At 45.9% G+C, this 13,858-nt stretch overlaps 1 protein-coding gene and 1 long non-coding RNA gene across 4 annotated transcripts; both read left to right on the forward strand.

Moving 5' to 3' along the window:
- The first annotated feature begins 4,981 nt into the window (after nt 1–4,981).
- ZFAND2A (zinc finger AN1-type containing 2A) lies at nt 4,982–8,104 on the forward strand. Of its 3 annotated transcripts, XM_033000954.2 has the most exons (6): nt 4,982–5,122; nt 5,679–5,773; nt 6,419–6,550; nt 6,757–6,908; nt 7,439–7,528; nt 7,960–8,104. In XM_033000954.2, exons 1-6 carry the CDS (start codon nt 5,068–5,070, stop codon nt 7,967–7,969), a joined length of 534 nt encoding a protein of 177 aa, XP_032856845.1. In that variant the 5' UTR covers nt 4,982–5,067; the 3' UTR covers nt 7,970–8,104. The 3 variants fall into 3 exon arrangements, with proteins under 3 accessions (XP_032856845.1, XP_042654277.1, XP_032856846.1); XM_042798343.1 differs by lacking the exons at nt 7,439–7,528; nt 7,960–8,104 and adding an exon at nt 7,304–7,432; XM_033000955.2 differs by lacking the exons at nt 7,439–7,528; nt 7,960–8,104 and having other exon boundaries at nt 6,757–6,912.
- Nucleotides 8,105–10,772: 2,668 nt separating this feature from the next.
- LOC116963614 lies at nt 10,773–12,494 on the forward strand. The gene is made up of 2 exons (XR_004408302.2): nt 10,773–10,934; nt 12,365–12,494. It is a non-coding gene; the product is annotated as an uncharacterized LOC116963614 (long non-coding RNA).
- The last annotated feature ends 1,364 nt before the right edge of the window (nt 12,495–13,858 follow it).

Genomic DNA, 13,858 nt, shown 5'->3' on the forward strand with positions numbered 1-13,858 from the left:
CTCATATTTCTCTTTTATTTGCTATCTCCCCAGGCTAAAGTGTTGTCTATTTATCTTACAGATTAGGTTACTTTTTATGGGGTTCCTGCTATTATATTTCACCTCTAACTTTGTTAGTTTGTGTTTGATATTAAATTATGTTGAATAAAATGGGCAGCTCAAGGACATTTTTCAGCTCCAGCCTGAAATGAGGTTCTTAATCCTGTTTCTGGGTCTGCCCCTAGTCCTGCCCATGGGGACAGGGTCAGGTATGTAAGAAGGGCAGCAGAGGAGTGTTTGCATCAACTATGGGCTTTGCAGGGTGAAGATGCAGGACAATCGTGCCTGTAAAATCAGTCTGTTCGTGTACAGTGATTTTGGAGGCATCTCTTTAGAAATGGGTTCTAATAATATTGACATCATCACAAGATAAGATCCAGGACTAGTTAAATCACAGCCTCAGTGCTCCTTTGGGGATTAGAAGAAGTCGCTGAGCTGTCACTCTAAAGCTGATCATGGGTTCGTTTAACTATGTCATCCCATAAGACAGCCCTTTCAATTATGTCAACCTGTCTGCTCTCCCTAGACTCTAATTTTAGAGCAGCAGTAGCTAATATTCTTGGAAAACTGATCCGCCTCCACAGATCTCTCCTCTCTGTCTGCTGCTGTTAACGGAGTATCCTGTGGGGAGATCGGACTGCTTTACTTCCCCTCCTGTAATAAACCTAATAAAAATAGGTACCATTAGGTTCCTTTGTGTGTGGTCTCTTTAAGACACTTATCTGAGCTATGTAATGGAGATGTCATGTCTCCTCCACAGGGGGATCTGGCAGCACCACAGGGTCATTGCAATAAAAATAAAATTCAGTTTTAAGAGCCACGAAATTATGAGCCAAAATGCAGGATGATGGGATTGGAGTTCAGGGACCTGAAGAGGTAAATGCAAGCTGTAGTCACCCGAATATTAATGCTTCAGTGGTGGGTCTGCAGCTGGAGCAGCAAGCAAGATGTTCCTGGCTGGTGCAGGAGGACCGTGGGCGATGGGGTGGCCCTGGGGACCTTGGGGGCAGAGGACTTGTCTGTGATTTTCAGACAGTGCTGGGAGGAGTTTGGGGCAGCCAAGGCAGAGAGGAGGTGGGTGGATCCGCCTTTCTTGGCCATGGGCATCTCTGTGCTGTGCTGCCCATCATAACACACCTTGGTGGGAAGGGGACAGACCATGCCCCAAGAGAAAGGATGGAGCCAGCCACATCCCTGGCTCCCCATCCAAGGCCATGTCCATGGCTGGCAGCGATGGAGGACAGTTGTCCCCCCGCCATCCCATGAATGTCCCTAGCACTTGCAGGCTAGCCGCACAGGAGGAAACAAAGCCAACCTTGGGCTGTCGTATTTGGGGTTTCCATCATGTCAGCCGTGGCACTGAAAAGCAGCAAGGACCTTCTCCAGCCATGCAATCAGAGCTCCCATGACAGAGAGGATAGAGAAGGCCTTTGAAGACCTTCTCTCTCTTCTGGGCAGCATGACAGTCCCTTTGGCTGGGTCAAGGCTTCCTTGGCTGCTGCTCCTCCATGCTTGACCTTCATCAGGATGGACTGGCCATACTGGAGGACAGTGGTATGCACATCTGAAGCTGTCCAAGGATTTTGTTTTCTGCAGAGCAATTCTAGCCTTCTCCAAAATAATGACTCTTAAGGAACCAGTATGAAGGAACAAATATCTGCAAAGCTGAGGTAGGCTGTGATCCTCTTCAGAGGTGTTTTATTCCCTCTTTAGAATGCAGTGTGGGTCCTAAGGCAGACCATGCTGGAGAGGTGGGGTGGATGGTGGTGTTTAACCCCCACAGAGCCACCAAGAGGCATTCCCAGGTCCCATGGAAAAGGAAGGGAATGACAAAGAGCAGAACCACAGGACAAAGGAAGAAGCAATAGCCCTCCTCCCCTAAAAAACTAGAAAAGTAGCAAAAGGGATGGAGGGGAAAAAAGGAGGCAGAGAGGCTGTGCAGAGACAAGGGAGGAAGGTGACCCTCATCCATCCCACCCAGTGTCACCACTCTGGCGGCAATGGACAGGCCTTCCCTTTGCAGATCAGGTTACATAAAACCAACATGCCGCAGGCTGCCAGGAACGGTACCTCCCCCAGACTCCAGCAAGTTAGTTACACATAGCTTTCCTTTCATAAATCCATGTTGGCTGTCCCTAATCAAATTCTGCTTCTCAAGCAATTTCCTTTGCTAATTCCTCCCAAATCAGTTCTAACCCACCTATCCCCCTTGTTGCTAAGCTAGCCAGCCTCTAATCACACACTGCACTGTGTGATCCTTTCCTGAGTAATACGGAGTTCGGCACTTTCCTCTGGTTCTCAGCAGCCTAACCTGTCAGGAGCAACCTTCTAAAAATATCGCTAAAGACCTTGGCTAATTTCTAATCCTCATTTCTATTAAGATGGCTCCCTGTACTATGTGCGTTTCTAGACTTGGGATTTACAGTCTTTCTTAAGAGCATCTAATCTGCGTAGAGCCATTTCTGTTGTTATCCATACGCAGACTCCTCCCTTCCCCACCATAAAATATGATCCCTCTGGCAGCAGCTCTCCAGTCTGCAGGGCAGCATCAGCCAGCCAGTGAAGACATCAGTCTCTTCGCTTAGCTAAGCCCGCTGCTCTTTGGAAAGCATTCCTGGGGAGATCACTGGGGTTCCACTCCTCTTGGGTGCTGGGTAGGTGCTCTGTATGAAAAAAATCAGCCTGTGAGCTCAGCAGGGCATGTGATTTTCATTGCACTTCCCAAGTTCTTGAGTGTTGTGTAAATAGTATAATGGAGCCAATGTATAGATGCATAAAGGAGCAAAGGTCTTGAAGTACCTTGTATAACTGGACTTCCTATTGCTGTTTGGTTTTGGATATTTTTTGCTGTTTCCACCTTCTTTTTAACACTCCCCCCATCTCCAACTGTCAAAGCCAACCAGGTCAGAAGAACGAGGAAAGTGGAGGGAAGTGCCGTGCTCTGGCTGCCCCCCATTGCCCTGGCAGACATCAGGTAGCTGGCTCAGCTCAGTCAGGGGAAAGCCTTGTAATCACATGCCATGGGCCAAAGGAACCTGGTGGAAGATGCTGCCTGGCTGTATTATCAAGTACCAGGCACGTCTGCGTGCTCAAAGGAGCACTGACTGCTAAAGCTTTCCCTGGGCTCGAGGCCACCAGGGTTTGCATCAAACATGAGTCAAGAGGCAGGTTCTGACAGCAGGGAGAAGGGCAGCCCAAGGATGGGACCATCAGCAGATGAACAGTGCAATATCTGATGGAAACATCTACCACCGCTGCAGAACGCTCTTCTGGGACACAGCCAGACAATGATGGTTCTAACTCATACAGTCAAAGCAGCGTCAGCCTCGTTCCTTCAGCTGCTGGTTATACACAGTGAGAAGAAACTGTAAATCAAAGGACAGCACCGCTTTGAAGGCAGATTGCCAGGGAAAGTTTTACGCTAGAAACTTGAAACTGTCTTTTTTTCATGAGAGTGGGGTTGTGGGACAACCTTCTGATGGGAATAAGCTGCTTTTAACATGAAGCTTGGTTTGTTTATGAAGGGAATTACATGAAGTAGTTATGTGTTTAATAGACACTTGAATTGAATGACCCAGAAGGTCTCTTCTCACATCAGTCCCCGAAGTCTATGTGTCTGTAGCCACGCTGGGCAGAGGGCAGGACTCAGCCCGCTCGGCGCAGCACTGCCTCTCACTCTGCTCCTAGACCTGAGCTGGTATCTCCCTATAGGGCTACATCACACCCCTGGGTGTCTCCAGGGTGGGTTGCGGGTGCTCCCAGTGTGGATGTGGCACAGCTGTCCAAGAAAACCCCATGCAGCAAGCATCACAGCGGAGGAGATGGAATTTGCCCTTTGCAAACCAAAGACCCGCAGCAGACTACCGTGCTCCATCGTTGCAGTTGTTCTTTGGAGGAAGGGCTTTAAATGAGGACGTTGGGTAATTTTATGGATCCAGGAAGGAAAATTAATATGTGTGGGAAGGCTGGGGAAGAGCATCTGGCTGATGACGTGGTATCATTCAGCAACAATTCAGCAGGGTTGTGCTCTCGGGAAGCCCATAATACCCGCGTGGCCGGCGGTAAACTGGCATGCACAGCAGGAGCCACACGGATGCTGTGTGTCAGGGTGGTGGGGAAGATGGATGAGTGGCACATGCCGTTCCCAGAGTTTATCAGCACAAGTTGGCCCTTGCAGTCAGTCACCACATGCCTTCCTGAAGCTCCTCTTCGATCTCATAGCTCCACTCTGCATCTGAGTCATGTACTACAGGAGAAAGTCAGGTGTTTTCTGGGAAAAGGAGAGGCAGAACAACATTTTGCCATTTCTCAATCCTGCAACAAATGTCATTAAATCAATAGTCCTCACCTCCTCCGTGAGCAGACAGTACTGCTACACACATTAAACGATCAAAATTTCTAAACTGCACCTTGATCTTGAGGTGCCTTGTTAAAGTGCGACAAGCATTGAAAAACAGAGACCAGCTGGGAAATTTTTTATCCAGTTGACTTCTGCAAACCCTCAGCTGCAGCTGGGGCTTGTCCACCCAAACCAGTTAGCACGTGCTGAAGTCCTGCAGCAAGACCCTGAGCATCAGCCCGGTGTGGTGAGAACGCCCTCTCCCACTGAGCTCTCCGGCTTTATTTTAAGGTTTGGTGGTAACGCCAGGGAAGCATCGCACCCCAGAGGGATGGTGCTGCAGCCCGAGCCCTGATGAAAAAATGGAATGAAAATGGAAGGCGGAAAGGGCTGAAACACTCCAGCTGCCTCTGGAGCGGAGCATGACTCAGCACGCCCCGCCCCCGAAGCGTGACTCAGCACGCCCCGACTTCCCCCGGCCGCAGATTGGCCGCCCGCCTAGCACACGCAGCAGGCGGCGACGGAGAGCGGGGGGCGCCATTGGTTCGGCCCGGAGTGACGTCATCCGCGGTGGCCGGGGAGGGCGGGAGCGTGACTCAGCACGTGGGCGCGGGCCCGGGCTGAGTCAGCGGGAGGCGGATAAAGGCGGCGGCGGCGGCCCCGGGCCGGGCGTTCCGGGATCTGCCGGGATGGAGCTCCCGGGGCTGGGCCAGCACTGCTCGGAGCGCGCCTGCAAGCAGCTGGGTGAGGAGCGGGCGGGGAGCGGGTCCCCGGGGGCTGCGCCCTTTGGGATGGGATGCTTCTGTACTGGGGGGCCCAAATCCTGCACCCCGAGTCTGTGCAAGGCTGCTCTGGTTAGTAGCCGGAACCAGTGCTGCTTTTGTAATCCCTCTTCAATGGGTCTGGTAACAGAGTGGTAGCTGAGCTCAGTATTTCACTCGTGTGTGTTGTTAAACTGTTAAGGGATGTTCTTTAAACAATAAGAAGACTTTTGAGTCCAGGCTTTGGATTTGTACTTCAACTCATCACCCTTGAATAATGCCTCACTAAAGTTTCTGCAGTCAAGGAGCTCCTGAGGTATTGATGGCTTGTGTTATTGGATAAAAAGAGGGAAGACTTCCAGCTCTTGCTTAGTTTTAGTATTTGTGAGGAATGGCTTACTTTCTCTTGAGATAAGTAGATTGTAGCTAGACAAAAATTATTTGCTTTAGAATTTTTTTGTAGTCTTGTTTGAGTACTCTTACAGCTTTTAGCTCTGCTCCATGAGAATCTGTTTTCCTTTTTAATTTTTTTCTCCCAGATTTCCTTCCTCTGAAATGTGATGCATGTGGAGAAGTCTTCTGTAAAGAGCACATCCGTTATGATGACCACAAATGCAGTTCTGCATATAAGAAAGTAAGTTCCTGTACATGAGTCGGTAATTCACACTGCAGAATTGCTAAGTTATGTATAAAGACTGCTCTGAAACTTGACCTGTGGTTTTAATAGAAGTGGATGGAAGAATCACAAGATATAAGTTAATCATACAGCTGATTTTCAAATATATAGAAACTTAACATTTCAGAGGTCAGTACTGCTAGATTCTAATTTATTTCACTTGCACAGCCTCTTCCCAGAGGAGTGCTTTATATTTTAAGCAATGTATTATGGCTTGAAACTTTCTGCAGCCCCAGTCCTTTGAGTTGAAGGGCAACAAACATGAAACTACAGAATAAATAAATAGAATAAGTGGGGCCAAACTTTGATCGCTGACCCATACATGGGCCTTGAGGTGTTCAACGTCTGTAATTCCAGAAAGCCTGGAAACATATATGAAGTCAACTTACCAGATATGTTGCTACAAATTGATTTGGTAAAGCATGTCTGACTATTTTTTTGGATAATGATTTGCAGTTGCCTTTGAAATACATCTTTAAAATCATTAGTAAATGAGTAGAACATAAAACACTTGTAAATACACTTCTGTTGCCCATGGATAAGAGAAAGGGGGAGGACAGAAAAATAATTGAGTTGGTCTTCTACTGTGTTGTATGTTCATAGAATGTGCAGGTTCCAGTGTGTCCACTCTGTAATACACCTATCCCAGTACAGAAGGGGGAAATACCAGATATTGTGGTTGGAGCCCACATGGATAAGGACTGCAAATACAATCCAGCACAGCAGAAGCAGAGGGTAAGGAAACTGCTGCTGAAGTATAAACTGCCTGCCTAAATGCTTGTGAAGTTAAGTCTTCTGACAGCAGAATGTGTAGGAGCTTGCTCTGTTTCATCTTGATTCTAAGGGCACTTGAGCATTCATGTTTCAGCTTGGTCATTACTTGGGAGGCTGATCACAAAAAGCAAGCAAGCATTGCTAACTTCATGTCCTCTGTTATTTAGATCTTCATAAACAAGTGCTTAAAGCCAGGCTGCAAAAAGAAAGAGATGATGAAGGTAGTTTGTGAACAGTGTGGTGGTAACTTCTGCATAAAACATCGGCATCCTCTGGATCATGACTGTAAAGGGAGCAGCCACCCCACCTCCAAGGCTGGGTAAGCTGTATTTATAATACTTTGAGCTCAAGCTGAAATTTCAGAGATAGTATCAGGGGTTGGTGGGGAGCTCAGACAAATAGGGAATTCTGTAAGCTACTAGTCACATCAGTAAAATAGCCACTGTTTTTTCTTCATATTTCAGGCTTAATTTCTGAAAGTCTGAAAGCCAAGGTAAAAGCTTGTCAGGTGCTTCCCTAAAATTCTTCCAGTCTTCCCTGTGTCAGTCTCTCCCCCAACAGAGAATAGCCGCTGGCCCACTCGAGTACTCTTTGGGGTCTGTATCTAAATACTAGAATTTTAAAGTTCTGTCCAGCACCTTGAAGTAACCAAGAGCAATCAATAACTTGTCAAGCTGAGTTTAGACTTGGTTTTAATAAAAATGTCTCTTGCAGGCAGATATACCTTAATTGTTCTGTGCAATAGGACTGTAAGACTTGTGACAGATGCAGATAATTAAACTGGATGGAAGAGTGAAACTACTGGCAGCTTGTGTAAGAGGTGCGGAGTCTGGTTGTATTTCTTTGTAGATATGCAGCCCTGATGAGAGCCTCTCAAAATGCCTTCAAGTCAACAGGAGCAATTGGAGTGCCATCTAATGGGAGTCTTCAGCACAACAGGTATAAGCTGTAGAAGGAGAAAACACAAACACTGTTTAAAAATAGTCTTGTGTCAACACAGTGTAGGAGTGCCACTGTCATACCTCTAACTGTTCTAGAGTCGGTAGTTAACCTTTAATTGGTGTTGGGAATGCAGTAGAGAGTTTCTGACAGCGCAAGTAAATCTTTACTTCTCTGTACTGTAGTGATTAAGATAGCTATATAGACACAGGCATTAGGACATCAAATTGTTGTAACAGCAGGTTGGTCTCTCACCTGCTCAGTGTGGGGCTTGGTCAAGATCTGGAAAAACGGTGTGTCATCAGAATGCTGAGGAAAGCATAGCAAGCATCTGAATTAAAATAAATGGCTCAAGCCCTTCCCTGCCATGTTTTCTTTCTTTGGAAAGATTTAGCTGTGTAACTCTTACAGTGCGTTCTTATGTCTTTCAGATGCAGATAGTAGAGGCTCTTCACATCTGGATCAAACCTCTGTCTACTTAATCTTGTTTATAGCTCTTTAATTTTCTATGCAATTAATTTATTTTTGTATCATAGTGTTTATGCATTCAATAAACTGTCACCCTTTCCAAGTCAACTTTACTTGTTCCTGTATTTGGAATAAGAACTTTAATACTATGAAAAACAGGATTGGTGGAGGAAACTGGGGAAGGGTGGTAAGAGGAAGACTAAAATTAGTATGAAACACACCCAGCTTTGCTAATGCAAGGCTGAACTTTGATTCTCTTAAGATGAAAGTTTGAAATACAAGCTGGTATCATATGTCTCCATCCTTTTGGAAGTGAACTGGCACACAACGCAGCATTCTGCTTGACAAACAACATATATCAACATGAAGCAAGTTTTACATAAGCTGCCTCTTGGTTTCTAAATGTCATTGGAAGTACTTGATTTATAAAGCCATACCTAGTTTTTCTAGTCAATCCCTAAGCAATTCAGAGGCATGCACAGTATAATTCTTCATAATTTATTGCCTCTTAGAAACCTAGATTTGTATGGTTATTTTTTTGCAGTTGGAGGGGAAAAAACAAAGCCAGAGAAAGTAGCATTAACTGTTTGTGTCTCATGTAATGAGAATGAGGCCAAAATACAGCATTGTCTAGGGAATCTACTCTTGCCATCTTCCTGAAAAGCTTAAACAAGTGAAGACGTAACAGATATGTTCCATCTATTATCTTGATCAGCTATCTTGGCTCTTTTAAAACTGCATGAATATCCAGCTGCTTAGCTTGAGGCCTGAAATATTGTAGGCTGATGAAATGGAAATGTGCTGTTAATGAACAATGCTAATTCCCCAGCTGGGATCTAAGTAGACCTCTCATCCAGCTAATTGTGAGAAAAATGCCAAGGCTTACTGATGATGTCAGGGGGTCAAGACCTCAATTTCATGTGTCATTAGAGCTGTTCCTCTGCATGCTGGGGCTGGTGGGCTGGAGTGTTGGCTTAGGACTAACTGAAGGGTAATTGCAGTCCCTTGAATCACCTGCAGCTATGAGTATCTAACACTGTTATGCTGAAGTGGGAGGACAAGCAGTTTGCATAGCAGAGAATGCTGTGTTCTTTGACCTGGGAAAAACAGTCTTTGATAATACTGTAAGAGATGGGAGCGTAAGTCCAGTTAATGCATATGCTTTATACAACCTTGAGGTGTACTGTGGTTGTGCAAAGACTTGTGTGCCTCTTGTTTCTCTTTGAAGAGGCTTAATCTTTAAAGTGTATATGCTGCCTGAAGAGGAAATGTGGATTTATGTTCCTTCACAGGGATAGCATGTAAAGAATCAACATAGTGAGTTGTATGACTTTCATTAGAAAAGGTAGAGATAATGTAATTCCTGGCCAACACAGCAAAATATCTGATAACATGTATTCATGTTTGGCCCAATATGCTTACTTTGCATCCAGGAGAAGTTTTTGGAGAAGGTCAAAGCTATACAGAAGGCTATAGTTGGCCAAACAATATGTAATGTAGGTATGAGTTACCACTGCTAATTCCTTAGAGTCTAATTTTATGCAATCATGTGGTCAAAACTGATTTGAGAGTATCTGTAATACTGTGTTTAACCACAGGATGTCACAATAGGATATATAATAAAACACTATTTTATAAAGTCTAAACCTCGAAAACATGCTTTCCCTATTCACATTGGAGCAAATGTTTAAATTACAACTCTAATTTTAGATACCACCGCCTACTTATTATCCTGTGTGTTCTAATGCCATAATCCAGCCCTAGCACATTGCTACAGTACTAGGACTTTTGTAATCTTTCTGTATAATATCTAACTGGCCACACATTCCCAAATGATGCTGTGTACCCCACTGGTGGAATGGGAAGGGGTTTTCCAGCAGAGAGCAGCAGCAGGTGCTGATCAGGGTGTGAGGATGTGGACCTGAGCCAAGATACTCTGCCCAGCCCAGCAGTGGTGGGTGGGTGACAGGACTGGCACCCCATGGTGTGGGGAGGAGGTGGAAGGACAGGAAGGTGTGACCCTGGTTTGGACAGGTGAAGGAAGCAGAGGTGTGAAGGTTTACCTCTTCCTATTGCTGCATATAATGGTGCCAGGAGTTGTTGCCACCAGCATCTGGTACCACAGCCAGCACCTCAGCTGCTACTGGGATCAAAGCAAATGGAAACAAACACCCTGTTTCAGGTTGCTGTGAAAAAAATGTTCCCTGTTTCTGGTAAATATTCTTGCCCTTAAATTACCAAGGGATAATGGAAATGTTTGTGCACATGGTATTTATAGAAAATGAAAACATAGAAACCAATTTGTTCCCTGGAAGCCTTGTCCTAGGAGGATGTTTTCTCATCCCCTCAAACCGCAGTGTCCGCCTCTTCCCAGCGTGTTCCCTCAGACCCGATCAGGACAGCAGATCAGGGTCTCAGACACGGAGCCTGGCTAACGGGAACCGCCGCCGTTCTCCGGAGATCCGCATCGCGCTGCGGTGGCAGCCGGCACGGCGCTGCTGTGGCTGGGAACGCCCCAGCTCGCGTGGGGAGCACCGGGGCTGACACACCGGGCGTCCCTCGGGGGGAGCGCGGGGTGGGTGCTGCCGGGTCCGCGGGTCCCTGTCGGCACGAACGGATCCCGGCCAGAGCCTGGAGGGTGGCGATCACCCAGGCAACGGGGGGCGGAGCAAGTTCTGACGCCTTCCGTGTGGGATCGTGGCGCAGACATGTGACGTCAGCGCGCCTCTAAAAGCCGGCCGAGCACTCCTCAGCACGCGTGGTCCAGGTGGGCGTCCCGACTGCGAGCGCGACTTCCTATTGGTCACGCGAGAGATTGGCGTGCCGAGGACCAACCAGAAGCCTCCGCTCTCTCCTTGTAGCCAATGAGAGGGAGGGGGCGGGCTGCGGCGCCAAGCGTGGGGCTCAGTTAAATGTGCAGAGGAGGCGGGTCGGAGAGGTGCGTGCGGGAAGGGGCGAGGGGTGGTCGCGGCTTCTGTGCTCCCACCCCACCCGTGGGGACGCCGTTGGGGGCCCGATGGCGGCGGGGGCCCCGGGAGTCTCCCTGCCTGGCTGGGGGCTGCGGGAGGACCGGGGCGGCGCGGCGGTGGTGGTGGTTGAGGGCGCAGCTTCCCGCCCCCGTCCCGCAGCCGCCATCCCCCCAAACCCCACGGAGGGGGGGAGCTCGGTGCCGGGCGTGCGCCGCGGAGGAGCGGGGGGAGTGGTGCTGGAGCCGGGGCAGTAGCGGCCCTTTTGCCGCGAGGGATGCTCGGGTGGCTGCTCTTGGGAACGTAGTGCTCGGATTTAAAAGCTGTAGCGTCCCGAAGCCTTAACTCCTCAATAAAAGGAAAAGCAGACCCAGGGGTCTGGGGTTGGGGAGCTAGGGCGTAGGTGCCTCCCAGTTGTTGCCTGGCTCTGTTGGGCCTGGGCGAAGTATCGCTCACTGAGAGGCCGTTGTGGCAGAGGGGTCGAGGACTGCGGTCCCTGTCGCTCTGTCAGGCAGTGCAGGCGGTTCCAGTCTCTTGGTTTTGCGGGTTCAGCTGTGTGGGTGCCTATCAAAGTGGGTTTGTGGGTTGATTCAGAGTGTGTAAAATTTGTGATTGAGTCAGCTGTTGTCTTTGTGCTGTTACACAGAAAGTGCCTGTTGGGGCAGCTGTTGAAAGCCACTTAAATAGGATTTTTATCTCAGAAATAATATGCAGTTACAATTAGGATTGGTTTCAGACTCAGATTTTCTGCAACTCCTGTTGGCCTTTGCCCTTATGTCAATGTAAAATGAAAGATAAAGCTTATGAGACCTAATTATTTAAGCATAATTTTTCCAGTTTGATCTGTATGAAAACAGGAAAGCTTGCAGTTTAAACAGAACCAGTGGTTTAAAACTATCTGTTTAGTAATCAGGTGTGCTTCCTTTTTGCTTGTGGATATGTGTGTATGCACACATGTATATTAATGAAATGACTAACTGTCACATTAATGTATTTTGAGAAGAGAGAGGTCTTATTGGTGTTATCTGAGGTACACAATTGATCAAACAGTTCAGTGTGGTGCGTTATAACCTGCAGAAAGCACCGTACCAGCTATGGGGGCTTTCTACAAGGAAGGTCAGTGAAGCATTTTCCACAACGGGGCCTGAGAGGACAATGGACATTGAATTTTCTACAGGAGAATGACATTCTAGTTTTACAGCATCTTAACTATAATGTAGTCCTAAAGGAAACATGATGAAAATTCTCCAAAATGGATTGAAATTCAGTGCAGACATACATTTCATAGTTAAGCAGTCACAAATAATTCTTGTACCAGTGTAATTATAGTATAAGTCTGTATGTAAGACTTGCATTTAATATAAAAAAGGTTCTAATTGTAGTTTGGTGGTTTCTCTTACAGAATAGTTCTATTTTAGAATGCCAAAAATGAGTGGAGAAAAAAAAGAAAAGAAGGCAGAAAAAAGAAAAAAACTAAAGCAACATGTGGCCCAAAAGGGAGAGCTGAAATGGGAAACTGAACCAAAGAAAAAGAAACAAAATCTGCAGGTAGGTTCTCCCAGGTTTGACTGTAATTCAATAAACTGTGGACATACTGTTACCTGTGATGTGATGGGTTTAGAGATTCAGGACTGAATCTGAGTGTACTATTTGATTCAGTTGCAGTGATTCCTTAGATGCTATGTATCTCGTGTGGAAGTTAGAAAGAGAAGATAAATTAAGGCAAATCTGGATATGATTGTATCAGTCAAAAGTACATGATTTCTGTTTGTTTTGGAAAGGCACAATGGGTGAGAGAATGTGGGTGAAAGGTGAACCAAATGGCTTTAAGCAACTGTCATATGGCAATATAGACGTAGCTTAAGTCTTCATGTGATCCTGAGTGGTTGGAAAAACATGAAAGATGTTTTCTTGGAAATCCTCTTGATTTTTGGACAGAATGTTGAGTGGCCAGAAGGTGTCAGCAGTCTCTTTGTATTACTGAACATTTTATGAATTAATTTTCCGAGAATGAAATTAACGATAGTGAGATGTTATTTAAGTGGAAACTTAGAGCTATAAGTTTTTTGTGGTGGAAGTGATATGTAAACAGGGCAATTCAGTTCTGCTGTTCTGAGTCATTACTGTAGAATGTGGATCAAAGAAATATGCAGCAGTTTGATACTGTAGAAAAGTGGAGAAGGAAAGGCAAAGGTGTTTTCCTCAGGAATTCTCAGGGTGTTATTAAGCCATTGTTCTTAAACTCTTATGTTCTCTGGCCTAAGATAAAATAGATCTGAAAGCTGCTTGTTACTTCATTTATCATGAGATGTATAGTTCAATGGAGATCATATAACTAAAAAAGTATTACTACTTATATTGTTATTAGACTTTATTTGAGCTCGTTGGTAAGAATATTTTTGAGACCCTTTGTGTGCCTAAGTGTTTCCAGCTATTCCATTTAGAGTTTGTGAAGCATAATAGAAGAAAAGCCAACCTATTGGCAGTAGCTGTTCAGAAGTCTGTAAATGCCTGCAGTTTTGAACTCGGCAGAAATGTTCCTAAGTAGGGAAAGATTGCATCTTTGTCTATATCAAAGCAAAAATAGAGAATCTGGTATTTATAGCTTAATAAGAGGGAATATTCTTTCTTTTGTAGGGTGTATATTACAGGGTTTAGATTCACAGTACTATAATTCAATTTGAATTAAAATAATTTTCTAGGATAAACCAGTGTGAAATTGAAATGCTAAAATTTTATTGCCCATGACAGCCTCTATAATTTCACATAAAAGTAGAAAAAAACCCAAGTGGGCTTCAAACCCCTAGCAAGCAGGGCCTTTTTAGACCATCTGATGTCAAGTGAGAAGTTTGTAGAACCCCCAAATTAGATTTGTTGGCTAAATGCAGACTGTAGG

Source organism: Tyto alba, unplaced genomic scaffold (assembly GCF_018691265.1).
Source record: "Tyto alba isolate M040663 unplaced genomic scaffold, T.alba_DEE_v4.0 Super-Scaffold_28, whole genome shotgun sequence".
NCBI classification, from domain to species: domain Eukaryota; kingdom Metazoa; phylum Chordata; class Aves; order Strigiformes; family Tytonidae; genus Tyto; species Tyto alba.